The following is a 25329-nucleotide window of genomic DNA, read 5'->3' as shown; positions in this document are numbered from 1 at the left end:
TAGGTCTGTGTTGTATCTGTCAGGACATGCTTAGCTCAGCAATCATGGAGTCCAAGCAGGAAGAATGCTTTTCCATGCATGCAGCCTCCTCCTCCTCCTCTAGTATTCATCAGCGCAAACCACAGAGAGCCATCATCCACCCTCTGACCCTGACCTACTTCGAGTCCATGTCTCATCCACCCCACTGCTTCACTTTGACTAAAACCAGTATCCTGCCTCCACTGAAGGAAACCTCTACTTTTGCCACCACACAACTGATGGAAAAAAGTAGTAGGAGAAAATGAACAGAATAATTGAATGGATTATGACTATCGAACTGGATGATCCAGGGGTTGTGACAGACAAACTGATTCTATCACCTTGTGTTGAACCTCTGAGAACATAACTTTCATCATCAGAGTCTGAGGAGAAACAGGTCAAAATGGAAAAAAGTCACAATTATAAGGGAAAAAGGTTAGTTGCTTTCCAACACAGCTTATAAAAACACAGCCGAGCCCTTGTAAAGTTTAAATTTTCACTTTCATTTGCCTTTTCTGCTGAAAACCTTCTGACTAAGTTTCGATTTCGTCGTGTTTTGTTATTACTACCCTTAGGTTTTGTGGGCCTTCTCTGACAAGGGTGTGTATTCGTGTTAGGGACCAGTTAAGTTTCGTTTTCGTTTCTCCGAGTGGGTGTGTGTGTGTGCGCGCATATAAATACAGCAGCTGGTGGTTTGAGCCCTCAGACGGAGCAGTGGTGATGTTTTCGTGGGGAGAGGACAGCAGGGGGGGCTTCAAGCTGAAGAGCGGGGGGGATCATGATGCCCCTCACTCTTTACAGCTCTCTTTTACTCTGAAGGACCTGTCAGCGAGTCACAGTGCTCTGGCTTATATCACATCTGACGGAAAAGCCTTCATCTCCCGCACGATTGAGACCCAAGACGGCAGAAGAGTCAAAGGAAAACCGAGTGAGCAACAGCCATATCTGTTTGTTATTAAACTCTAAGTCTTTATTATTCTCTCTCTCTCTCTCTCTCTCTCTCTCTCTCTCTCTCTCTCTCTCTCTCTTTCTCTCCCTCTCCCCATATAGCCAACGTGATTTAATTTGACTTCATCTTTAGAGTACGTGAATTATAAGACGAAGATTCGGGCTGTGAGTTGTGGAGATGATTTCGTCAATTTGTTGTCTGAAGAAGGCCATGTGCTCTGTGTGGACATAGCTCAGAGTCATTACATTCCCAGGTAAGGGCTTAACATTAAATTCACACTAGCCAAGTCTGTGTTTACGAAATCATGTGTTTGAGCTTTGCTGTATCTCTTCTGCCAACTCAGAGCCCTGGGAGGTTTGTGTAACATACAGGTATCTCAGGTTGCTTGTGGAAGCCAGCATTCAGTCGCCCTGACCAAAGGTACAGTTAAGATTACAGCAAGTAACTCATCTTTCCCTGGTAACTAAACATGTATCTGTCAGTGAATATTAATGTAGTAAAATAGCTGTAGATTCTTCTGCAGTGAACTTTGCTCAAATTCTACATGAAATGATATGATAATGATACATTGATCACTTGGAATTTACAATGAATGTGTAAAAGCTAAAGCTTGCCAGTGCTAATCCACCACAAATATTTGTAATGTCTTACATCATCATATCTGAAATTGTCTGTTGCTAACCCTAACCCATACCACTGGTGGTAGTTAAAGCACCCCCTGGTGGTGATGGTGTGTCAGATAATTTCAAAAAGAAAACTGAAATTGATAAGAATTCTATTGTTGTTGGTCTGCAGTGCATAAAGAAAATAAAGAAGACCAGTCATCATTTAGGTTGTCAAGAAACCGATTAAGAGAGCAGATTTAAGTGCCACAGCGTCACCACAACACATAAAGTCTTGCTGATCTCCCCACAGATGGCCAGGTATATACATGGGGCCAGGACGCTAGTAGCAAGTTGGGTCTGGGGAAAAGGAGACCTGATGCCAGCTCACCCCAATACCTAAGGTCTCTGTCTGGGATGCCCCTGGTCCAGATCGCTGCTGGGGGAGACCAGAGTTTCGCCCTGTCTGTGTCTGGAAATGTTTTTAGTTGGGGCAGAAACAACTGTGGACAGCTCGGCCTTGGAGACACAACGGGTACTCTAGCATTATGTTATAACTCCATTTTGCTTTATGTATCTTACACATATGTCAGGGTGACACCGCAAGTAACGACAGTTATAGCTAGTTTCAAAGATGTGTTGGTACATTCACTTTAATTAATAATAATAATTAACAAAGTCCTCGGGGAACCACCCTTTATTTAAAAGGGGAAAAGATAGCAGCAAATTGACCCAAGCCTTAAAGTTTCACCATAAATCTTAATTAAGAAGTTAAATTCGTCAAGTTGATTAATTAATAACTTAAATGGGAACAATTTAAGGATTAGTTTTGTGCTCAAAATCAATCTGGAAGGGTGAGACCTTGGCTTGGACAGAGGTTGAATCATATACATTCAAAGCAAACAAAGTCGACCACTTCTGTTATAATATGCAATGATTTCTTAACCCACGATAATAACAAGAAGTTCAGATAATAATGGATTCACACACAAGGGGAGTAAAGCCTGGGTGTGTGTTTTTATAACATGTCAATCCTGGATTTGATATGTTTTCTATAGATAGACAGACACCAACTGCTGTTCACAGCTTGAACATGAAGAAAACTATCGCCATTTCCTGTGGAAAGGACCATACTACCATTTTGACAAAGGTTAGACATGTTTCCAACTCCCAGAAGTGACTTCACCTCTGACAAATATGTGGTTTAAAAAATATGCTTATTTACTCACCAAAAGACTTCTATCGACCCTTTCCTCTAATGTCTCAGTCACAGTGGGATTTTTCTGTCTGCTTCTTCAGGATGGTGCAGTGTTTACATTCGGCTCTGGTCAGTATGGCCAGCTGGGCCACAACTCTTTCACTGATGAACTACATCCTCGGCTGGTTGCAGAGCTCTCGGAGGCAAAGGTCATCAAGATTGCCTGTGGAAGGTACAATTATCTTACCACCTCTAATTCAAATTTTATTGATGGCGTAGCTACTAATTTTAGCTTGCTGTTTTCTGGGCAGGGCCTCAAAGTACAACTGATCTTTATCTGATATCCACCCCCGGTTGTAAATGGTCCAAATATCACATGGCTCGTTCAGCTCTGATGATGATCACTGATGAGGCAACCAGACGTGGGATTTTTGGACTAATTACCATCAGGCGGAGGAAACAGAGGTAGAAATTGATAATAAATCTATCAAACAATCACCAATAGCTGACATCTCAGATGTCCGTGTGTCCCAGAATGCAACAGTACCAAGTCAAACTAAATGAAACAGCGCTGCCTGCTGGCTGCTCACAGAACAACACTTTAAATACTTTCAAACAAACTACTTCAGTGGACAAATGGAGCCTTGTCTAAATGTAATGTTCTCCCGGATGCTTTGTTGTTCCAGCTATACTGTAGAATAAGCAGAAGATAAGAGGAATAGGTGGGGTTTTTTTTATAAGTTTTTGTTGACATTTTACAGAAACAAATTTCCCTCAGTGAAATATTTTAAGAGATTTGGACAATTCAGAAAAGTCATTGCTCTAAAAACAAAGTATCATTTTGAATCAGTCTAACATCTTCATTGAAATGAAAAATCAGTTTATGCCTGTTATTATCTGCTCCACCAGGCATCACACATTGGTGTTAACAGAGTCTAAGCAGGTCTATGCCTTTGGCTGTGGAGATCAAGGGCAGCTGGGAGGAAGCCAACACCAACCTGTGCCTCTGCTTGTTCCCCTGTCACAAGGTAAATATAGTAATGGAATAAGATTTATACAATCAAAACAACAAACAAACTGATTCAAATGAAGATAATGCATTTTGTTGTACTTATTCAGACACCACAGATGGTCAGCAAATCAGAAACATCTATGCAGGAGGAGATTGCTCATTTGCATCAGAGATTTCTAATGAGGTACCAACACTATTAGAGTCAACACAGACCATAATAGTTTGTGTAGTCATGTTCTCAACTCATCATCTTTTCTTTCACAGGTCAGAATGAACAATGTCACACAGAACTGTCTTGAAGTTTTGATTGACCAATGGGTCTCAGGATGTGACGCAAAGTCATTGAAGAAGATAAAAAGGTAATAAGTGTATTTTTCTCAGTATTAAACAGTTTTACAGTAAAAGGCCCACCAATGTATATAGACCCAAAAGGTCCCAGGTTTAAATCTTCTGGACTAAAATACTAAATCTTCACAGGGAAATCCACAGGATATTTTCCTCTGCCACTTGTTTGAATCAAAGCTTCCTTGAAAGAAGGTAAAAGCAATCTTTGTATGATTATCATTTCTGAACTTTGTAATCTAATGAATTACATGCTGTAGATGTACTTTTTTGTCTTTTTTCCTCTTAGCCACGATAAGCATTTCCAGACCTCGCCAAAGTACTCTGGCCTGGACTTGTTACTTGCACGACCTGCTTTCAAGAAACTGGTGAATAGGGCTGAAGTTTTGAAAGAGGTATGTCTGACAAACTGCCATGTTTGTTATTTTCTTGCCTCGTATTTTCTCGCAGGCTTTGTTTTCACCTGTGACTGTTGACTTGTTTTTGTAAGCAGAACATTTCAGAACCAATTTTGACAAATCATGCTGTTGTATGTATGTATGTATGACCAGATCCAGGATAAATGTTTTCTGAAACATACTGTAGACCTCCATAGATACAATTTGGTCTTCTTCTATCAAATCTATCTTTGTCTTTTGTGCTATGTCTGCAATTTATCTGCATTTTCTTGCAGCTGAATTTTATTTGCAGCCACAGTTACTACATTTCTGTCATTGCTCCCAAATCCTTATAATGCACCTGCATCAATTGCATCTTGTGAACCATTTTCAGGTTGTGGATGCAGTCATGCTCTTACTTCCTTCCCTTGATAAGAAGCTGATGAGCGTGGAGGGTTTGAGGATCTACCTGATTCTCATGGAGCTTCTGCTGGTAATTCAGAGACTCGAACAGCATCACAACTCAAAGTTTGCTGAGGCAGTGGCTGCTGCTGTGCTGAGATTGTCTGCTGACAGCCTGCAGATCCTAGGTACTGTCACCACCACACCAAAGCCCTGTGTATCTGTACAAATGTTCAAATTACAACAGGAGACTAGTTGATATTAGAAATGATGAAGCAGTGGAGGTAGTGGGTAAAAGTGACTATCTGACATCCAAAATGACTTTTTTCAAATATGACATGTCTGTATTTTAGCCACATCCCAACCAAAATCTCAGATGTAAACTTTCAGCATCAGTAAAAGATGAATTTGGCTCACCCAACGATATTGTATTAACATTAATGTGCGTCACATGGCATCATTAACACTGTTTGCAAATGTCTGCTATGTTCTGTAGGGGATTGGTGGTCCTCACTGAGTAGCTCCACCAGGATGGAATATGTTGAGGTGTGGAAGGAGGCTTTGGCACTTCTCTTGATCCGTGTGCCCAACCTTCAGAACACCAGTGTCAAAAACCTGCTCAAAGTCCTGCAGTGTTTCTACAACGTTAGTATTATCTGTAATTTGTATCTTTACCAGTACTTTTCAATAAGCATTGAAGGGAGTCTTACTCATTCTTAATGTAAAATCATGAAACGTTTCTTATTTTATAATCCTTGTGTTTACAGGCCAATAACAGGATGTCAGGACCTGAGAGAATCCCGGATAAACAGTTTTGTTTGAGTTTTTGGTCGGGATTTATTTTTGCTGACCTGATTCTTTGGCATTCGAGACTAAACAAGGTCAAATCAATATCTGGAAGATGCTAATTGACACAATGCAGTAACATATTTTTTCCAGAGGATGACACATTTTTGTCCAATCTTTCTTCAGGGTGTTGACGCTGTGCCATTTTTAATTTGTGGTTTCCCATTTTTGATGGATCTGCAGACTAAGAAAATGGCTTTTGACATGTATGCTGAATGTGTTAAGGTAAGTTTAATCTTCAACTAAGTGAAAACCGAGAAACCTAGAACTATTCCTTGTACATGAAATTACACGATACTCTCAAAATCAAGATATGAAGAAAAACTTTTTCATCTGTGTACATGTTAATGCATTTGCTCTCAAGAACGATGTCTACAAACAATGACAGTGTGAAACATAACTATTGAAATCTTGACCAATACGACAGCAAGAAACAGTGCATAAAATGATGAAGCAGAATCAACTGTGGTTTATTGGATGATCTTAGCTGCAGTCTTCTGAAGTAAACTTGGAGCTGAATCTTAGGCGAGCTGCAGTTTTGGAAGGCACCTTAGAACAGATGGCTGTTGCCCATCCCAGTACCTTCAAGAGGCGACTAGTGGTGAGCATAAAATCCATCCATCTATCCAGAATGGCGTCTTTGTTGTGTTGTACCTCCTATTTGTCAGGTAACTTAGCTCCCTCTCTCTTAGGTCCGTTTTGATGAAAATGAACTCAGTCAACTCAACATGCAGGACTTTTTTCATTATGTCTTTCATGGCATGATGACATCTGGGATGTTTATGATCAACAACTCAGACAGGCTGGCCTGGTTCCCCTGCAAAGTATTAATAACTTAATGGATTTTTTGCACATAACTAGCAGTAATTTCCATTTTATTTACTTGAAAACAGTTTATGTCTTAATAAGGAAAGCATAGAGTTCTTCCAGCTGTTCTCATTCTGTCCTCTACTATCAATAACAGGCAAAAGAGGACAACACCTACTACCTATTTGGAGTCTTATGTGGATTGGCACTGTACAACAACAGTCTCATATACTTACCCTTCCCAATGGCTCTGTTCAAAAAGCTGCTCAATGTAGAGCCGACATTGGAGGATATGAAAGAGTTCCAACCAGTTCTTGGAGAGTAAGAAGAATTTCATCCAAATTCAAATAACGCTATACTGTGAATTATGTACAGTTTTCTGATTGAATATACATTTATTCATCTGTTACTGTTTTCAGGTCTCTGCAGTGCAACTTGGACGATGACATATATCCGGATTTTAATGTAAGTGGACAGTAAGTGGACATCTGGAGGCAAAGAAGCCATCTGCTGTGCTCATCCTCCTTTGCATCTTTTCACTATTAGAAGCCTTCAGTTTCAAAATTTAAATTTTAGATTCCTCACCGAGTTGGCTTTTCAGGAGGAAGCCTTAAAGATACAGTACCTCAAACAATATGTTTTCTCTCAATCTGTATAGGTCCTCTTCAGCCGAAGTATTATTGTCATATGGTTTAGTAAGTAGAGTTTAATGCCTTGTGCACTGCTTAGGATATAGTTTGGATAGTTTGAACAGTACAACAACAATCGTTTTTCCTCAGGGAGTTGTTTCAATTACTTTGGTTCATTTTATGAATCATTTGTGACGTGCTCAAAACTAAAAGTTAATTTCCCCAAAAAGTAAAGCAACACAGTGCAATTCTTAATGACTCCTCCAAAATGCTGTACAAAACATTTAACTCAAATTTCAAATTGAAAAACCTATGTCAGCAAAAAGTCAATGCCACCGAAATGAATTGTCCATGGATCATTGTGTAGAGCCAAGATGTGTAGACATATTGCCTGTATGAAAATGTACCCTGGAAGTTTGTGTAACGTTTTACACTAATATTACCTTTATTTACTTGTCTTTTATGAACTCATTATAATAGGTTCCCTGGGATGGGATGATGGTTGAACTTGATCCTGAAAATCCTGGAAAGCCAGTGACGAGGAAGAACAAGTAAGACTGCAGAAGCAACTCACTCTCCAATACTTTCTAAGTGATTGTGTTTTGTCATTTAAGTATAATTTGAGGAAATTGTTGTGAATACACTCTACATATTTCACTATTAATACATATGCACTATAAAATACAGTGTTACATAAAGTCTTACATTCATTCCACAGTTTCTGTGAGTTTATGATGCTGACTTTAGAAGTGCCTCAAAGAAATATTTGTCAAGCTTAAAGTATAATCTTTTTAACAGGACAGAGTTTGTGAATGCCTATGTGAGCTACGTCTTCAATGCATCAGTGCAAAGGGTGTTTGAGGAGTTCAAGCGAGGCTTCTTCCACGTTATTGATGTGGATTTGGTGATGATGTTCAGGCCAGAGGAGCTGAAGGGAATAATGGTGGGCAAAGACATCTATGACTGGGACAAGGTGAAACAGGTACAATGCAAAGAATGATGTATTGCTGTTCTAGTTACTCATTCATCACCATTACAACTCATTCAATACAGCATTGCCAGCATTCATAACTGTTTCAATGGCTGTGCTGTTTTAGGACACAGTTTATGAGGGAGTGTACAATGAGGACCACCACACCATACAGATGTTTTGGAAGGTTTTTGAGGAGCTGACTGAAGATCTGAAGATAGCTTTAGTGTGTAAGTACCATACATATTGTTCAAAGACTTCATAGGCTTGAAACCATCAATTAATTAAGGAAGGAAGAAGAGGTAGAACATGTTGCATTTTATCTTTCCACCAACAACAGTGGTTATTTGAATTAAATGGAAGAACTGGTTAGAAGTGAGGTCCACTAAAGCGGTGTGGACTCAAACTGATCAGAGAGAGGACTGCAGCAATTAAGCCCAAAAAATGTAATAAAAAAGTAACCTGTGCAAATGTTTATGCGTTTTTGTTCACCAGTCTTCGTGACAGGCTTTCAGAGAGTTCCAATTCTTGGCAACATCACAATGACGGTTGAAGACATGAGAGTTGAAGACCCTGACATCTACCTCCCTCGGGGGTATACGTGCCACTCTCTTCTGCAACTACCAATATACTCAACCAAGGAGATCATGCAGGCCAGGCTGACAGATGCCCTAAACTCCAAGGGAGGGTTCAAGTGATGTTGGCTGATAAGTGGCAGGGCAGTAAACATGTTTTATATTCATATTTGATACTAATATTTATGTTACCAACTTTTAAATGAAGTGAAATGAAACTCAATGGCCAGATTTTTCACTTCTGTTTCACGTCGCAATCAACTTTTGGTACACATCAGCACTTACCCACTACTTGGGAAGTGAGGTGTGAGGTGACTTGATGAGCCGAATTAACTTTCTAATTAAGTTTCTCCACTAACTCACATAGGATATTGATAATCTTAGCACTTATACTCTAAAATGTGTGCATTAAAATGCAAGTGTATGCAGTTTTGTTGAATTTCCATTGAATATTGTGATTGCAGAAATTCAAGAAGCTAGAGGGGACTGTGACCTGGATCATATACTGGATCTGCAGTGGATCATAGTGGGTCAATTTTTAGTTGGGCTCTTTTTTGTTATTTTGCCTCTGGAAGACATGACTCAACATTACAAGGTTGAAAAATATTGAAAACGCAGTCCCAAGAAAATATTTTGCATGGAAGTATGTTTGATCTTATTGTACATGTGTTAAAACTGTTCAGGGCTCCAAGTGTGTTGTTGTTATATGTTGAATAAGCTGTTTAATGTTTCATGACGAAGAATATGCTACATGTAAAATTGCTATCAGAAATTTTAAATAAAATGTTATTTTCTTATTTGTGGAGCAACTGCTAAACCTTTGTATTAGATTTATAGATTTATAAATCGAGGGCGAAGAAGCAGGAAGTGGAGTACAGTGATAGGACATGCAACCAATCTGATGTTACCAACACAAATGTCAGTTTATAAAAAGAAGTATAAACGTAATGCAAATTAATATGCAGTTAAAGTGTGTGTGTGCGTATTCTACCTGAGGACGGGAGTGGATGGTAGGTCTGTGTCATTTTTGCCAGGACATGCTTAGCTCAGCAATCATCGAGTCCAAAAAGGAACAATGCTTTTCCATGCATGCAGCCTCCTCCTCCTCCTTCTCCAGTATTTATCAGAGCAAACCACAGAGAGAACCATTTCTACTCCATATTTGATAACAATACATAATTTTAATATTGACATTCTTGTCTTCTTTCAGTTACTCTCCTGTGAATGGAGACAGGTGTTGCCTATCCTTACTTAAAAGTGTGAGTAAGTCACGCGATACTCTGGCTCCCTCTGTAGGATATTAAGCTACACTACACCTAAATCAATTTCATGCTGAATCATCACCTCACTTCAATTACAGTTGCGCTCAGCTCGGTTGGTGACCCAAAACATGAATCTTTGCTGCACTGGAACTACACTGAAACATTAGCCAATATGCCTTACATGTTGTTTGCAGAAATTTATAATGTCTCAACTCAACTTGCTCAACTAGCTCCATGTTGTAAGACACTGCAATTCGGGTTTCTAAATAGCCTTTTAGGTGGTGAAGAGATTACCAATTGTGTTGAAGTGGCACTCAGCTGGGCAAATACTGTTGGAATTAATGAGGCATAATAACAAACACCTGTTGAATTGATTTAGTGATCTGCATTTGTAGAAGTCATTTGAAAATTGTTGTAATATTAGGTGGCTAATCATTCGGAGAATGGAGTATATGATTTAAAGTTTGCCACTTGTTTTACTATTGTTGAGTTTGACCATATTCATTTCCATTTAACTGTGCTTGTCATTAAGAATTGTGTGATCTATGTCTAAGGGTTAACTATGATACAGAGAAGTCTGCTGACACAGAGATAGATATTTTGATCTCAGGAAGCTTCAACTAAGGTGATCTACAACTGACAAGATCAGATTCTTCTTCTGTCCATAGCGGGGAGGTTCGAAGTTCACTTGTTGAGTCAGTTAGTATGAGAGGACAATGCAAGACAATACAGAGCACTGTGTTGTTGAGTGGAACATCTATCAAAGGACAGTGATATCAAGTCCAGAGGTTTTCAGGATCAATGAGGGAATCAAGAGACTGAATGCATCACATATGGTACATCGGGGATATTGGATGATGTGATCATTGGAAGGGGATCACTGGAAGAAGTGGTGATTGAATCAAGATGGAGAAGATGCCACCATCATATCATCTACAATGCACAGGATGCATGAAGAGGGATGTGCCAAGAGGAGGGGATCACCGACCTCCAACCAACACAAAGGAAGAAACACACCCACATTGGAACACTTTAAATTCTATGAAGATCTTGAGTTCGGGGCTCATTGAGTGGAGGTGCACACAAGACTGGGTTGCAGTCTGTGGACCACTGAAACTCAGTGAGACCTCGGCTGAGACCATGAGACCTCAGCTGAGTTTTGCTCTGTATCACAACTTTAACCTCTTTTGCTTATTAAACAGCTTATGTGAGATCTCTCAACTTGAAGTCCTTCTTGCCACCCTGATGAAGTATTTTGAACACGACACTATCAATTATGCCATTTATTTGTAGCTTTTAAGGTCTTAGAGTATATGAGTAATGAGAGAAAATGGACCGAATAATTGAATGGATTATGACTTGAATTGGATGATCCAGGGGTTGTGACAACTGCATTTGCATATTACATACTTTTGGTGACAATATTCTAAATCTGTTGGGGGGGGGCGGTAGAGAAATGCAAAGTGATTCTATCAGCTTGAGTTGAACCTCTGAGAACATCATTTTCATCATTAGAATCTGAGGAGAAACAGGTCAAAACAGAAAAAAGTCGCAATTATCCAGATAAAAGGTTAGTTGCTTTTGCTGAAACAGTTTCTAAAAACACAGCCGAGCCCTTGTAAAGTTTACATTTTCACTGTCATTTGCCTTTTCTGCTGAAACCCTTCTGACTAAGTTTCGATTTCGTCGTGTTTTGTTATTCCTACTTTTAGGTTTTGTTTTCCTTCTCTGACAAGGGTGTGTATTCGTGTTTTGGGACCAGTTAAGTTTCGTTTTCGTTTCTCCGAGTGGGTGTGTGTGTGTGCGCGATGATAAATACAGCAGCTGGTGGTTTGCGCCCTCAGACGGAGCAGTGGTGATGTTTTCGTGGGGAGAGGACAGCAGGGGGGGCTTCAAGCTGAAGAGCGGGGGGGATCATGATGCCCCTCACTCTTTACAGCTCTCTTTTACTCTGAAGGACCTGTCAGCGAGTCACAGTGTTCTGGCTTATATCACATCTGACGGAAAAGCCTTCATCTCCCGCACGATTGAGAGCCAAGACGGCAGAAGAGTCAAAGGAAAACCGAGTGAGCAACAGCCATATCTGTTTGTTATTAAACTCTAAGTCTTTATTATTCTCTCTCTCTCTCTCTCTCTCTCTCTCTCTCTCTCCCCCACTCTCATATGCAGAATTGTAAATCTGTTGAAAAATAATAATATACACGTGTGTATATGTGTATATATATGTATATGTGTGTGTATATATGTGTATATGTGTGTATATATTTATGTGTATATGTGTATATATATATAACCAACGTGATTTAATTTGTCTCCATCTTTAGAGTACATGAAATATGAGACGAAGATTCGGGCTGTGAGTTGTGGAGATGATTTTGTCAATTTGTTGTCTGAAGAAGGCCATGTGCTCTGTGTGGACATAGCTCAGGGTCCTTACATTCCCAGGTAAGGGCTTAACATTCAATTCACACTAGCCAAGTCTATGTTTACAAAATCATGTGTTTGAGCTTTGCTGTATCTCTTCTGCCAACTCAGAGCCCTGGGAGGTTTGTGTAACATACAGGTATCTCAGGTTGCTTGTGGAAGCCAGCATTCAGTCGCCCTGACCAAAGGTACAGTTAAAATTACAGCAAGTAACTCATCTTTCCCTGGTAAACTAAACATGTATCTGTCAGTGAATATTAATGTAGTAAAATAGCTGTAGATTCTTCTGCTGTGAACTTCGCTCAAATTCTACATGATATGATATGATTATGATACATTGATTACTTGGAATGTACAATGAATGTGTAAAATTTCAAGCTTGCCAGTGCTAATCTACCACAAATATTTGTAATCTCTTACATCATCATATCTGAAATTGTCTGTTGCTGTGGTGCTCATACCACTGGTGGTAGTTAAAGCACCCTCTAGTGGTGATGGTGTGTCAGATAATTTCAAAAAGAAAACTCATATAGATAAGAATTCTATTGTTGTTGGTCTGCAGTGACTAAAGAAAATAAAGGAGACCAGTCATCCTTTAGGTTGTCAAGAAAGCGATTAAGAGAGCAGATTGATCTGCCACAGTGTCATCATAGCACATAAAGTCTTGCTGATTTCCCCACAGATGGCCAGGTATATACATGGGGCCAGGATACCAGTGGCCAGTTGGGTCTGGGGAAAAGGAGACCTGGTGCCAGCTCACCCCAACACCTTAGGTCTCTGTCTGGGATGCCCCTGGTCCAGATCGCTGCTGGGGGAGACCAGAGTTTCGCCCTGTCTGTGTCTGGAAATGTTTTTAGTTGGGGCAGAAACAACTGTGGACAGCTCGGCCTTGGAGACAAAACAGGTACTCTAGCATTATGTTATAACTCCATTTTGCTTTATGTATCTTACACATATGTCAGGGTGACACCGCAAGTAACGTCAGTTATAGCTGGTTTCAAAGATGTGTTTGTACATTCACTTAATCAACTATTGCTATCAAAATAGAATAAAGATCCAGAGGCCCCAAAGATTCACCGTAAATCCTAATTATCAATTAAAATGATCAAATCCTGTTTCCGCACAGATGCAATATTTCCATTATTTGTGACATTTTTATAACATGTCAATCCTGGATTTGATGTTTTCTATAGATAGACAGACACCAACTGCTGTTCACAGCTTGAACCTGAAGAAAACTATTGCCATTTCCTGTGGAAAGGATCATACCACCATTTTGACAAAGGTTAGACATGTTCCCAAAACTCCCAGTAGTGACTTCTCCTCTGACAAATATGTGGTCAAATATGCTTATTTACTCACCAACTTTACTTTCTGTCTGCTTCTTCAGGATGGTGCAGTGTTTACATTCGGCTCTGGTCAGTACGGACAGCTGGGCCACAACTCTTTCAGTGATGAACTACATCCTCGGCTGGTTGCAGAGCTCTTGGAGGCAAAGGTCACCAAGATTGCCTGTGGAAGGTAAAATTATCTTACCACCTCTAATTCAAATTGATTGTGCAGTTAATAATTTTAGCTTGCTGTACTCTGGGCAGGGCCCCAAAGTGCAACTGATCTTAAACTGATATCCACCCCTGGTTGTAAATGGTCCAAATATCACATGGCTCGTTCAGCTCTGCCCACTGGTGATCACTAATGACGCAACCAGACGTGGGATTTTTGGACTACTTATATCCAGGAGGTTTTTAGGGACATTTTACAGAAACAAATTTCCCTAAATATTTGAAGAGATTTGGACAATGCAGAAAAGTCATTGCTCTAAAACAAAGTATCAGTTTGAAACAGTCTTACATCTTCTTTGAAATGAAAAATTCAGTTTATGCCTTTTATTATCTGCTCCACCAGGCATCACACGTTAGTGTTAACAGAGTCCAAGCAGGTCTATGCCTTTGGCTGTGGAGATCAAGGGCAGCTGGGAGGAAGCCAACACCAGACTGTGCCTCTGCTTGTTCCCCTGTCACAAGGTAAATATAGTAATGGAATAAGATTTATACAATCAAAACAACAAACAAACTGATTCTAATGAAGATAATGCATTTTGTTGTACTTATTCAGACACCACAGATGGTCAGCAAATCAGAAACATCTATGCAGGAGGAGATTGCTCATTTGCATCAGAGATTTCTAATGAGGTACCAACACAATTGGAGTCAACACAGACCATAATAGTTTGTGTAGTCATTTAGAAATAAAACATCAGCTCATGTTCTCAACTCATCATCTTTTCTTTCACAGGTCAGAATGAACGATGTCACACACAACTGCCTTGAAGTTTTGATTGACCAATGGGTCTCAGGAAGTGAAGCAAAGTCAGTATTGAACAGTTTTACAGTAAAAGGCCCACCAATGTATACGGACCCAAAAGGTCCCAGGTTTAAATCTTCTGGACTAAAATACTAAACCTTCACAGGGAAATTCGCCGGACATTTTCCTCTGCCACTTGTTTGAATCAAAGCTTCCTTGACAAAAGGTAAGAACAATCTTTGTATGATTATCATTTCTGAACTTTGTAATCTAATGAATTACATGCTTTAGATGTACTGTGTTTCTTTTTTCCTCTAAGCCACGATAAGCATTTCCAGACATCGCCAAAGTGCTCTGGCCTGGACTTGTCACTTGCACGACTTGCTTTCAAGAAACTGGTGAATAGGGCTGAAGTTTTGAAAGAGGTATGTCTGACAAACTGCCGTGTTTGTTATTTTCTCGCATCGTATTTTCTCGCAGGCTTTGTTTTCACCCGTGTCTGTTGACTTGTTTTTGTAAGCAGAACATTTCAGAACCAATTTTGACAAAACATGGTGGAAAGGTTGGATGTTGCCAGGGAAATAACCCGTTCAATTTTGGTATATGACCAGATCCAGGATAAATATTTTCTGAAACATACTGTACACCTCCATAGATACAATTTGGTCTTCTTCTATCAAATCTATCATTGTTTTTTGTGCTTCGTCCGCAATTTATCTGCATTTTCTTGCAGCTGAATTTTATTTGCAGCCACAGTTACTGTATTACTGTCATTGCTCCCATATCCTTATTATCCACCTGCATCAATTGCATCTTGTGAACCATTTTCAGGTTGTGGATGCAGTCATGCTCTTACTTCCTTCCCTTGATAAGAAGCTGATGAGCGTGGAGGGTTTGAGGATCTACCTGATTTTCATGGAGCTTCTGCTGGTAATTCAGAGACTCGAACAACATCAGAACTCAAAGCTTGCTGAGGCAGTGGCTGCTGCTGTGCTGAGATTGTCTGCTGACAGCCTGCAGATCCTAGGTACTGTCACCACCACACCAAAGCCCTGTGTATCTGTACAAATGTTCAAATTGCAACAGGAGACTAGGTGACATCAGAAATGATGAAGCGGTGGAGGTAGTGTATAAAAGTGACTATCTGACATCCAAAGAAACTTCAATTCAATTATGATATGTCTGTATTTTAGCCACATCCAAACCAAAATCTCAGTTGTAAACTTTCAGCATCAGTAAAAGAGTTTGGTTCACCCAACGTTATTTTATTAACAGTAATGTGCGTCACATCGTATTGTCAAAACTGTTTGCAAATGTCTGCTATGTTCTGTAGGGGATTGGTGGTCCTCACTGCGTAGCTCCACCAGGATGGAATATGTTGAGGTGTGGAAGGAGGCCGTGGTACTTCTCTTGTCCTGTGTGCCCGACCTTCAGAACACCAGTGTCAAAAACCTGCTCAAAGTCCTGCAGTGTTTCTACAATGTTAGTATTAACCATAATCGATATCTTAACCGGTACTTTTTAATTAGCATTGAAGGGAATCTAACTCATTCTTAATGTAAAATCATGAAATGTTTCTTATTTTATAATCCTTGTGTTACAGGCCAATAACAGGATGTCAGGACCTGAGAGAATCCCGGAAAAACAGTTTTGTTTGAGTTTTGGGGTGGAATTTATTCAAGCTGACCTGATTCTTTGGCGTTTGACACTAGATAAGGTCAAATCAATTTCTGAAAAATGCAAATTGACACAATGCAGTAACATATTTTTAAGTGAAATATGTTTTGAATTACCAGAGGATGACACAGATTTGTCCACTCTTTCTTCAGGGTGTTGACGCTGTGCCACTTTTAATTTGTGGCTTCCCTTTCGTGATGGATCTGCAGTCTAAGAAAATGGCTTTTGACATCTATGCTGAATGTTTTAAGGTAAGTTTAATCTTAAACTAAGTGAAGAACTAGAAACCTAGAACTATACCTTGTAGATGAAATGACAGGATATTCTCAAAATCTCCAAGAAATGAAGAAAGACATTTCATATCTGTGTACAAGAACATCTGTGTCAAGAACAACGTCTACAAACAAGGACAGTGTGAAACACAACTATTGAAATCTTCAACTATATTACAGATAGAAACAGTGCAAACATTCATGCGGCAGAATCCACTGTGGTATATTGGATGGCCTCATCTGCATTCTTCTAAAATTAACTTGGAGCTGAAGCTGAAGCGAGCTGCAGTTTTGGAAGGCACCTTAGAACAGATGGCTGTTGCCCATCCCAGTACCTTCAAGAGGCCACTAGTGGTGAGCATAAAATCCATCCATCTATCCAGAATGGTTCCTTTGTTGTGATGTACCTCCTATATGTTATTAAGGTAACTGTCCTCCCTATCTCTTAGGTCTACTTTGATGAAGACCCTGAAACCGATCCTCCACTCAACATTAAAAACTTCTTTCATCATGTCTTTCATGACATGATGAAATCTGGGATGTTTATGTTCAAGGACTCTGAAGCGCTGGCCTGGTTCCCTTGCAAAGTATTAATAACTTTTTGGATTTTCTGCACATTATTAGCAGTAATTTCCGTTTATTTCCATTTGTTTTACTTAAAAAGAACTTCCTCTACTATCAATAACAGGCAAAAGAGGACAACACCTACTACCTATTTGGGGTTTTATGTGGATTGGCACTGTACAACAATAGTATCATACACCTACCCTTCCCAATGGCTCTGTTCAAAAAGCTGCTCAATGTAGAGCCGACATTGGAGGATATGAAAGAGTTCCAACCAGAACTTGGAAAGTAAGAAGAATTTCATCCAAATTCAAATAACGCTATACTTAATTAATTATGTACAGTTTTCTGATTGAATAAACATTTATTCATCTGTAACTGTTTCCAGGTATCTGCAGTGCATCTTGGACATCAGCACAGACGATGACACATACCTGTATTTTTCAGTAAGTGGACATCTGGAGGCAAAGAAGCAGTGTGCTCATCCTCTTTGCATCTATTCACTATCAGAAGCCTTCAGTCTATTACAGAACCTGTGCCACAGTCAGTTTTAGATGGGCAACAAGAAAAGCCTTTAAAATGTCTGTTGTCAGTTTAATTAAATTTGAAATTCCTCACCGAGTTGGCTTTTCAGGAGGGGGCTGTAAAGATACAGTACCGTACAGTATGAAAATGTACCCTGGAAGTTTTTAACGTTTTGCAGTAATATCATCTTTCCTTTATTAACTTGTCTTCTATGAACTCATTTTAATAGGTTCCCTGGGATGGGATGGTGGTTGAACTTGATCCTGAAAATCCTGGAAAGCCAGTGACACGTGAGAACAAGTAAGACTGCAGAAGCAACTCACTCTCCAACACTTTCTAAGTGATTGTGTTGTGTCATTTAAGTATAATTTGAGGAAATTGTTATGAATACACTCTACATATTTCACTATTAATACATATGCACTATAAAATACAGTGTTACATAAAGTCAGGGATGTCAGAAATAGGCTTACAACCATTCCACAGTTTCTGTGAGTTTATGATGCTGACTTTAGAAGTGCCTCAAAGAAATATTTGTCAAGCTTAAAGTACAATCTTTTTAACAGGACAGAGTTTGTGAATGCCTATGTGAGCTACGTCTTCAATGCATCTGTGCAAAGGGTGTTTGAGGAGTTCAAGCGAGGCTTCTTCCACGTTCTTGATGTGGATTTGGTGATGATGTTCAGGCCAGAGGAGCTGAAGGGAATAATGGTGGGCAAAGACATCTATGACTGGGACAAGGTGAAACAGGTACAATGCAAAGAATGATCTATTGCTGTTCTAGTTACACATTCATCACCATTACAACTCATTCAATACAGCATTGCCAGCATTCATAACTGTTTCAATGGCTGTGCTGTTTTAGGACACAGTTTATGAGGGAGTGTACAATGAGGACCACCACACCATACAGATGTTTTGGAAGGTTTTTGAGGAACTGACTGAGGATCTGAAGAGAGCTTTAGTGTGTAAGTACCATACATATTCATAGACATTGTTTGAAACCACCAAGAAGTTAAGGAAAGACAAATGAATGTATTTAATACTGGACATATTCAGCCTCATCATTTCATGACAGCTCATACATTGGTGTTCTGCGCAGCAGCATCTGGTAGGTTGTTCTCTGAATTCCCTATTGCGTAGAACCTGCTGATTTTTATCTTTCCACTGGCAGCAATGGTTATTTGAAATAATGGAAAGAACTGGTGGTCTACATGAGTGATGGCCACTAAAGCTGTGTGGACTCAAACTGATCAGAGAGAGGACAGCAGCAATTAAGTCCAAAAATTAAATAAATAAGTAACCTGTGAAATGTTTATGTGTTCTTGTTTACTAGTGTTCGTGACAGGCTTTCAGAGAATTCCAATTCTTGGAAGCATCATGATGAAGGTTCACGACCTGGAAATTGAGGATGACTATTATGACCTCTACCTCCCTGTGGTGCATACGTGCTTCTCTCGTCTGGATCTACCAATATACTCAACCAAGGAGATCATGCAGGCCAAGTTGACAGAGGCCCTCAACTACAAGGGAGGGTTCAAGTGATGTTGGCTGATAAGTGGCAGGGCGTTAAACATGTTTCAACACAATATTTATGTTACCAACCTTTAAATGAAGTGGAATGAAACTAAACTTCCTGATTTTTTGTCACTTCTGTTTTACGTTCCAATCAACTTTTGATACACATAAGCACTTACAAGCCGCTTAGATGATAATGCTGACTGTGTGTGTAGGTGCTGTGAAGTGAGGTGTGAGGTGACTTGATGAGCCGAATTAACTTTCTAATTAAGTTTCTTCACTTACCCACACAGGATTTTGATAATCCTTGCATTTATACTCTGAAATTTGTGCAATAAAATGAAAATGTATGCAATTCTGTTATTGCTGAAACGTGAGAAGCTAGAGGGGACTGTTGGTATGGATCATATACTGGATCTGCAGTGGATCATAGTGGGTCAATTCTAAGTTGGGCTCTTCTTTCTTATTTTGCCTCTGGAAGACATGATATAGCAATATTGAAAAAGCAATCCTAGAAAATATTTTGCACGGAAGTCTAAAGTATGTTTGATCTTATTGTACATGTGTTAAAACTGCTCACGGGTCAAAGTGTGTTGTTGGGATATGTTGAATAAGCTGTTTAATGTTTCATGACGAAGAATATGCTACATGTAAAATTGCTATCAGACATTTTTTCTTCCACACGTTGTTTTTATTGTACTGTATAGTGATTTCAGCTGAACGCAGCATCTGTGTCTGTGTCATGTATGTGCAATTTTTTTTCTTCTGTAATTTGTTTTTATTAATGTAAACATTGTACATGACCTTGTGCATACAGCTGTAGGATATTTTGGGGATCATTTTTTATGTAGAAAGAGGGGAGGGAGGAGAGAGAGAGAGATATAGAGAAGGAAGGAAGGTTGTATTTTCACTACTATTGCTGTTAACTATCAGAAATTGTAAATTAAATGTTATTTTCTTAAATGTGGAGCAGCTGCTTAGCCTTTATTAGATTTATAAATATGATGACTGGGAACAGGTTGGACTCAAATGCAGGACTCACAGGATGCACAGAACCAGGTTTTCAAAAACAAGAACTTACAAGGGGACAAGGGTCGACAGGCAGAGGTGTCCAAATCACAGAGTCGAAAATACAAAACAACACATCTGCTGCTTTGATTGCTGCATTTCAACGAAAGGGAAATTTCTCTTTTTTCACTTTGGGTTTGGTGGCCAACAAATACTTGTCTATGCAGGAAATCTCCTGGCCTTTGCTTTTGCTACAGAAAGTCTGGTTTGATTAAATAAAATGAGCATCTGAAATTTGGGGAGATTTGATGACTGATTTAGGAAACGGGAAGGAGAAAATTATTGAAGGAAACAAAATAAAAACAAGCTCTATGAATCATGGTTGATCAGAAGAGGGGCACTCTGTTCAAACCATTTGATTACAGTTACAGACCCATCAGTAGCCAACTTGGACAGTCAGCTTCAATCATTCAATTTATTTGCAGACTTGCTGGATGTAAGACATTGTCCTCCACCTCTTATAATCTACTGGCAATACAACATTACAAGGACATGGATGAGTTTCAGTAAAAGTTAAAAAAGAGCTTGACACAGAAGAGGAAGAATCAGCTTTAAGCTCTCCACAGACTTTCACTGGGTCAGTAAGCCTACAGCTGCTCCAACAGCCAATGTATGGCTGTTCAATGCATGTGTGCGTGTGTGTGAGTATGTGTGTATCATGCATCAGTTGATGAGGAACAGCTCAGCATCTCATCTCAGTCTGTCAGCAGTAGCTATAGCTCTGGTCCCTCTTGTGTCTTCCTTACTCCCAGGAGCCTCTCATCTTGTAACAGGGTTCACATATGAATGCACCACTGTATAAATAATAAAGGTACTGTGTGTCCATATACTATGAATCTCTCACACACAAGAAACACCTGCTTTGCAATGCACACAAGGTGCAAAATCCACCTCTAGTAATAACACAAATAAACACATCAACCAGCTGTTTATGCATCTGTTTGACCACAGATAAAGGTATTCCCCAGTGAGGAACATCAATGCTGCTTTCCAGATGCTTCCAGCTGGCCTGGATTGAACACACTCACAACCTCCCTGACAAGTGCTGCAACAGGGGAGTGAACTAGCTTTCCCCTCAGTACAACACAGCATCAAACGCGTCTGGAAGGATGCCTGCTCAACCCCGCTTCTTTCCATTAACTCCAATCGCCACATCGGTTATATATCTATATCTACAGAATCTATATTTATGTCCTTGAAAATTAGGAGGTGTATATATCTATATGTAATGTATGTATGCATACATCATATATGCCATCCAGGGACTTCCACAAAACTAAAAATGCACCATTATTTTGAGTAGTTACCCATCCATGTAGCTGGCAGCACGGTTCAACCTCTGCCAACTCAGCTCTACTGGCGTCTGCTTCCCTGCAGCTGTTCCTCGGCTTCTTCACCTTTGTGGAAGGTGCTGTTATCATGTAGGACAAGCTGGCAGAGGAGCCCATGACCACAGAGACTCTCATGTACATGGCACAGCACACATTATGAGCCAACTCTGTTTTTTTGTGACCAGGATTTGTGGAAGTAATGCACATTTCTTTGTGCTGTGTATTGGTTGATGAAGCATGTGTTTCCTCCATTTTCCTGGGTTTGTTCAAATCAGCTTAATGTGAGCTTCTGCTTTGGGTGGATACTGATGCGTAATGTGGGAGGGGTATCAATTGTAATATGTTGAAAGACGTATATATATATTAACACCTGTATTGTCTCTGGATAACATGTGTCACATCTATGTCTTGTGATTTGAGTGAACAGATTCGTAAAAAGCTCGTAAATGCTCGTAATGTAATGTAAAAAGGTTTTCCAAAGTGCATTTAAGTCTACATAGATGCATGAAGCTAAGTGTAAAGGGATCAGTTTGCATTTAAAGCATTTAAAGCTGTGATCAAACATGAATTTCAAACATGAATTTGCAGTAAACACGAGGTGCATCAGGTGTCCACTTAGAACTATTCTGTATGTTAGAAGAATGTTCTCCATCATAAAAAAAGCACACAGCTCACAGCCTGGTACTGACTTGGCAAAAGTCTGTCGTCAGAGAGCAGATCAGTAGCCCTGCAATTACCGCTGCCGTCATAGGTCTTCTTCATCTGTGCAAATTAGGGCAGATTAATTCACCGTCAGCGTTTGATGGACAGCAGCTGAAAGAAGAGATGCCAACCACTTGACCCTAACTGACAGAAACACATGTCAACACATTGCTCTCCATCACCTCCTCTTCCTCTACCTCTCCTTATCTCCAACTCCCTCCTCTTTGTCCTTGTCTTCCCTCCTGTCTCCCCACCTATGCTTCCTTCCAACTGTAACTAACAGTTCATCCCCTGTGTCCTCCACATCCTCCCAATGTCTCAGAGTTTCTGTCTGATGCTGACAGCTAATCAGTAATTATAGGTAATCATGTAAATGGACAGTAATTATCCAGAGAGGGGTGGGGGGTGCTGGTCTTTGCAATACAGTGAGTTTGGGCCTCGAGTTCACTTGCTTTTCTATGTGCTTAACCCTTCACTGACAAACACCTGTACACACACACATGCCCACACACAAATACATGTGTATTTATGTCTCTCTTTTGGGACATGTCATTGGCTTGCATTTTCTATGTCCCGATCAACAAGCCAGTCAATGAAACTGTGTGTGTAATGTTGAACTATTTCTATTTGTACATTTGGCTTGGATTTGGATTTATAACCAATTGCAATATCTCTTGCAGTTCTTGTCATTGTTTGGCCGTCGTCGTCTGCCTTTTTTCACCATCAGTAGTCACGCTTCCCTTGGAGTGGAAGAATGTCCATTTGATCCGGATGTTGGGATTCTAGGGGGGTAATTTTACTTTTGTGTTTCATGAACATGAGAGCGTTTGTAACTGTTTGATCAGTTGATTAAGTTGATAAGCTATTTAAGACTTAAATAGTGTTTAATAGCTGTCAAAACTCCTGCAGAGGTTGTGGGTAATTTCAGTGAAGGGGAGATTTGCAATCGGTGAGACAATGCAGTGCACAGTGCTTTCAAAATGTCAATGTCGATATTTGAAGCATGATAATCAATGCATGGTCATTTAAATTGATTATAATATGTGTGACACTGGTTATTTGCTTCAAATCTGTTAAAAGTGAAGCTTTTAAAATTCAGTAATATCGGCATGTGACATCAGGCAACAAAAGTGGTTGATCCCACCAATCACACATACGCATTCCAGGCACAACACACAGATTTGAATTAGGTCAAAATCCCACCTGTTTCATTCTGCTATGCTCAAACCTCACTTTTTCTAAATGCACAGATTGATGTTGTGTCGTTTTTAAGTTTTCTTGGATTTTATTGTTTTCTTGTGGCAGAATGTAATTATTTTTAAGGTGTAATTGGTATAATTAGGCAACTCTGCTCAAAGTATTTGTGAATCAAACCCATCAGAACCACAAAACGTGTCCTCATGAGTGGTTCACACATATGGGCTGATGTGTGTGAGCTCTTTCTGCCAGCTTTAACTCTCTCTGATTAGTTTTGCAGGACACCTGAGCCAAACAAACAATATAGCTTCTCTAACAATCCTTATGTATGTTTCAATGCGTATATATATATTTATCTTTATTTATATTGTCAAAGGCTGTCGAGGTTATGAAATACTGATGAATTGACACATCCTCTGCACATTTCTGACACTTGAACGCAGCACACCAGCTGTGTCAGTACCGCTCTTCCCCAGATGATGGCGGTAAAGAAACAGGGATTGTTCTGTGAGTTTAGTGTCAGCGTGGATGAGGAACGTCTGTAAAACGGACAGACACATTTTCATGTTCAAGCAAGTGAAGGGGAAGAAGTAGAAGGACAAAAAGAATCTGTGCTTCCGTTTAAGTCACTATTAAGTGGACGATTCAACTCACTCAAAGCAGAGGATTTTTTATTTTATAATTGTATGAAATGCAGAAGAAAAGATCTAATATATCATCATCATCATCATCATCATTTTTTATTGTATATATATAATTTTAAATTGACTCGGTCACGTGCTGATTAAGATTACATTGAAACACAAAGGGCTTCATGTTTTTGCAGGTACACAGCAGTCGTAAATCAGATTTGTCAGTGTATTTACTTGGACATTTGACTGAAATGGAGTCCTTACCAAATTGTAGAGACCAATCACAACTCTGTCCCGTGGCACAATGCAGAGGGGAGTATCAGCCCCCCAAATTATATTGTAATTAATTCATCACAATACAAAGTGCAACAGATGATCAGAGCTAAGCAGCGTTTAGAGCACAAAGACACCTGTCACATCACACACTGTATGGAAGTGACTTCATTAGGGCCGATACAGGTATCACAACCAGAGAGGGAGGCTCACACACACGCACAGGACAGACTCCTGTAGAGGGAGGGCGCTGTCGAGGCGGCGCTGAAGTGCACGAGGGAGGTGAAGCTCCCTGCCCCCTACACACACTTACACACTGTAGAATTGGAAATAGGAAAGTACAGAAGGCATTTTTACTCTATGATGAAACATTCCCAAATGAGGATTCCCTTTAAATGGGCACTAAATTCCATGGTTCATCTCCCTTTGAACGTTTGGTAAGATAAGGCCTGGAAGTTTGGCTAAAAAGTTAAAGTACAGGCGGGGCTGAGCTTTGGGCACAAATTCACTCCAATTTACTTTTTTTCCATTTTTAAATTGCCGTGATACAATTTTAGCTTCTCAGGCCAAATGTTTCGGAGCGATCAGGACCAGCTGGATGGTGTGATGACAGAAAGAAAGAAAGAACGAAAGAAAGAAAGAAAGAAAGAAAAAATTTGACACAAATGAGAAGCAGGTAAATGAGCCGAACAGAACTCTGAGCTCGCTCTCTCTCTCTCTCTCTCTCTCTCTCTCTCTCTCTCGCCCCTCCCACTCCTCCCCCTCTCTCCTCCCCCCTCAAAGGACCAGCTCTGGCTCTCTGCACTTGTCTCGTCAGTCAAGGAGAAACTAATTGGAGGAAAGAATAGAAGAA

The 25329-nt window shown here is 39.9% G+C and overlaps 2 protein-coding genes across 2 annotated transcripts; both read left to right on the top strand.

Annotated features, from left to right (window-relative positions):
* Nucleotides 1-669: 669 nt before the first annotated feature.
* LOC142991796 (putative E3 ubiquitin-protein ligase HERC3) lies at nucleotides 670-9524 on the top strand. Its single transcript, XM_076141928.1, has 23 exons — nucleotides 670-946; nucleotides 1100-1220; nucleotides 1311-1387; nucleotides 1883-2104; nucleotides 2628-2719; nucleotides 2869-2999; nucleotides 3677-3795; nucleotides 3887-3963; nucleotides 4044-4138; nucleotides 4257-4316; nucleotides 4411-4516; nucleotides 4893-5088; nucleotides 5397-5545; nucleotides 5668-5781; nucleotides 5873-5971; nucleotides 6234-6347; nucleotides 6439-6570; nucleotides 6711-6874; nucleotides 6973-7018; nucleotides 7663-7733; nucleotides 7981-8164; nucleotides 8280-8382; nucleotides 8648-9524. The coding sequence occupies exons 1-23, from the start codon at nucleotides 739-741 to the stop codon at nucleotides 8848-8850; spliced, it is 2883 nt and encodes a 960-aa protein (XP_075998043.1). The 5' UTR covers nucleotides 670-738; the 3' UTR covers nucleotides 8851-9524.
* A 2253-nt stretch (nucleotides 9525-11777) lies between these two features.
* On the top strand, nucleotides 11778-20575 carry LOC142991795 (putative E3 ubiquitin-protein ligase HERC3). The gene is made up of 23 exons (XM_076141926.1): nucleotides 11778-12055; nucleotides 12314-12434; nucleotides 12525-12601; nucleotides 13096-13317; nucleotides 13607-13698; nucleotides 13804-13934; nucleotides 14319-14437; nucleotides 14529-14605; nucleotides 14709-14782; nucleotides 14884-14943; nucleotides 15037-15142; nucleotides 15549-15744; nucleotides 16051-16199; nucleotides 16321-16434; nucleotides 16547-16645; nucleotides 16847-17020; nucleotides 17116-17253; nucleotides 17355-17518; nucleotides 17619-17676; nucleotides 17985-18055; nucleotides 18322-18505; nucleotides 18621-18723; nucleotides 19092-20575. Exons 1-23 carry the CDS (start codon nucleotides 11848-11850, stop codon nucleotides 19298-19300), a joined length of 2946 nt encoding a protein of 981 aa, XP_075998041.1. The 5' UTR covers nucleotides 11778-11847; the 3' UTR covers nucleotides 19301-20575.
* Nucleotides 20576-25329: the final 4754 nt, after the last annotated feature.

This window comes from Genypterus blacodes, unplaced genomic scaffold (assembly GCF_046128005.1).
Source record: "Genypterus blacodes isolate CSIRO-AG114 ecotype Tasmania unplaced genomic scaffold, CSIRO-AGI_Gbla_v1 ptg000021l_1, whole genome shotgun sequence".
NCBI classification, from domain to species: domain Eukaryota; kingdom Metazoa; phylum Chordata; class Actinopteri; order Ophidiiformes; family Ophidiidae; genus Genypterus; species Genypterus blacodes.
This window is presented reverse-complemented; position numbering and strand designations above follow the sequence as displayed.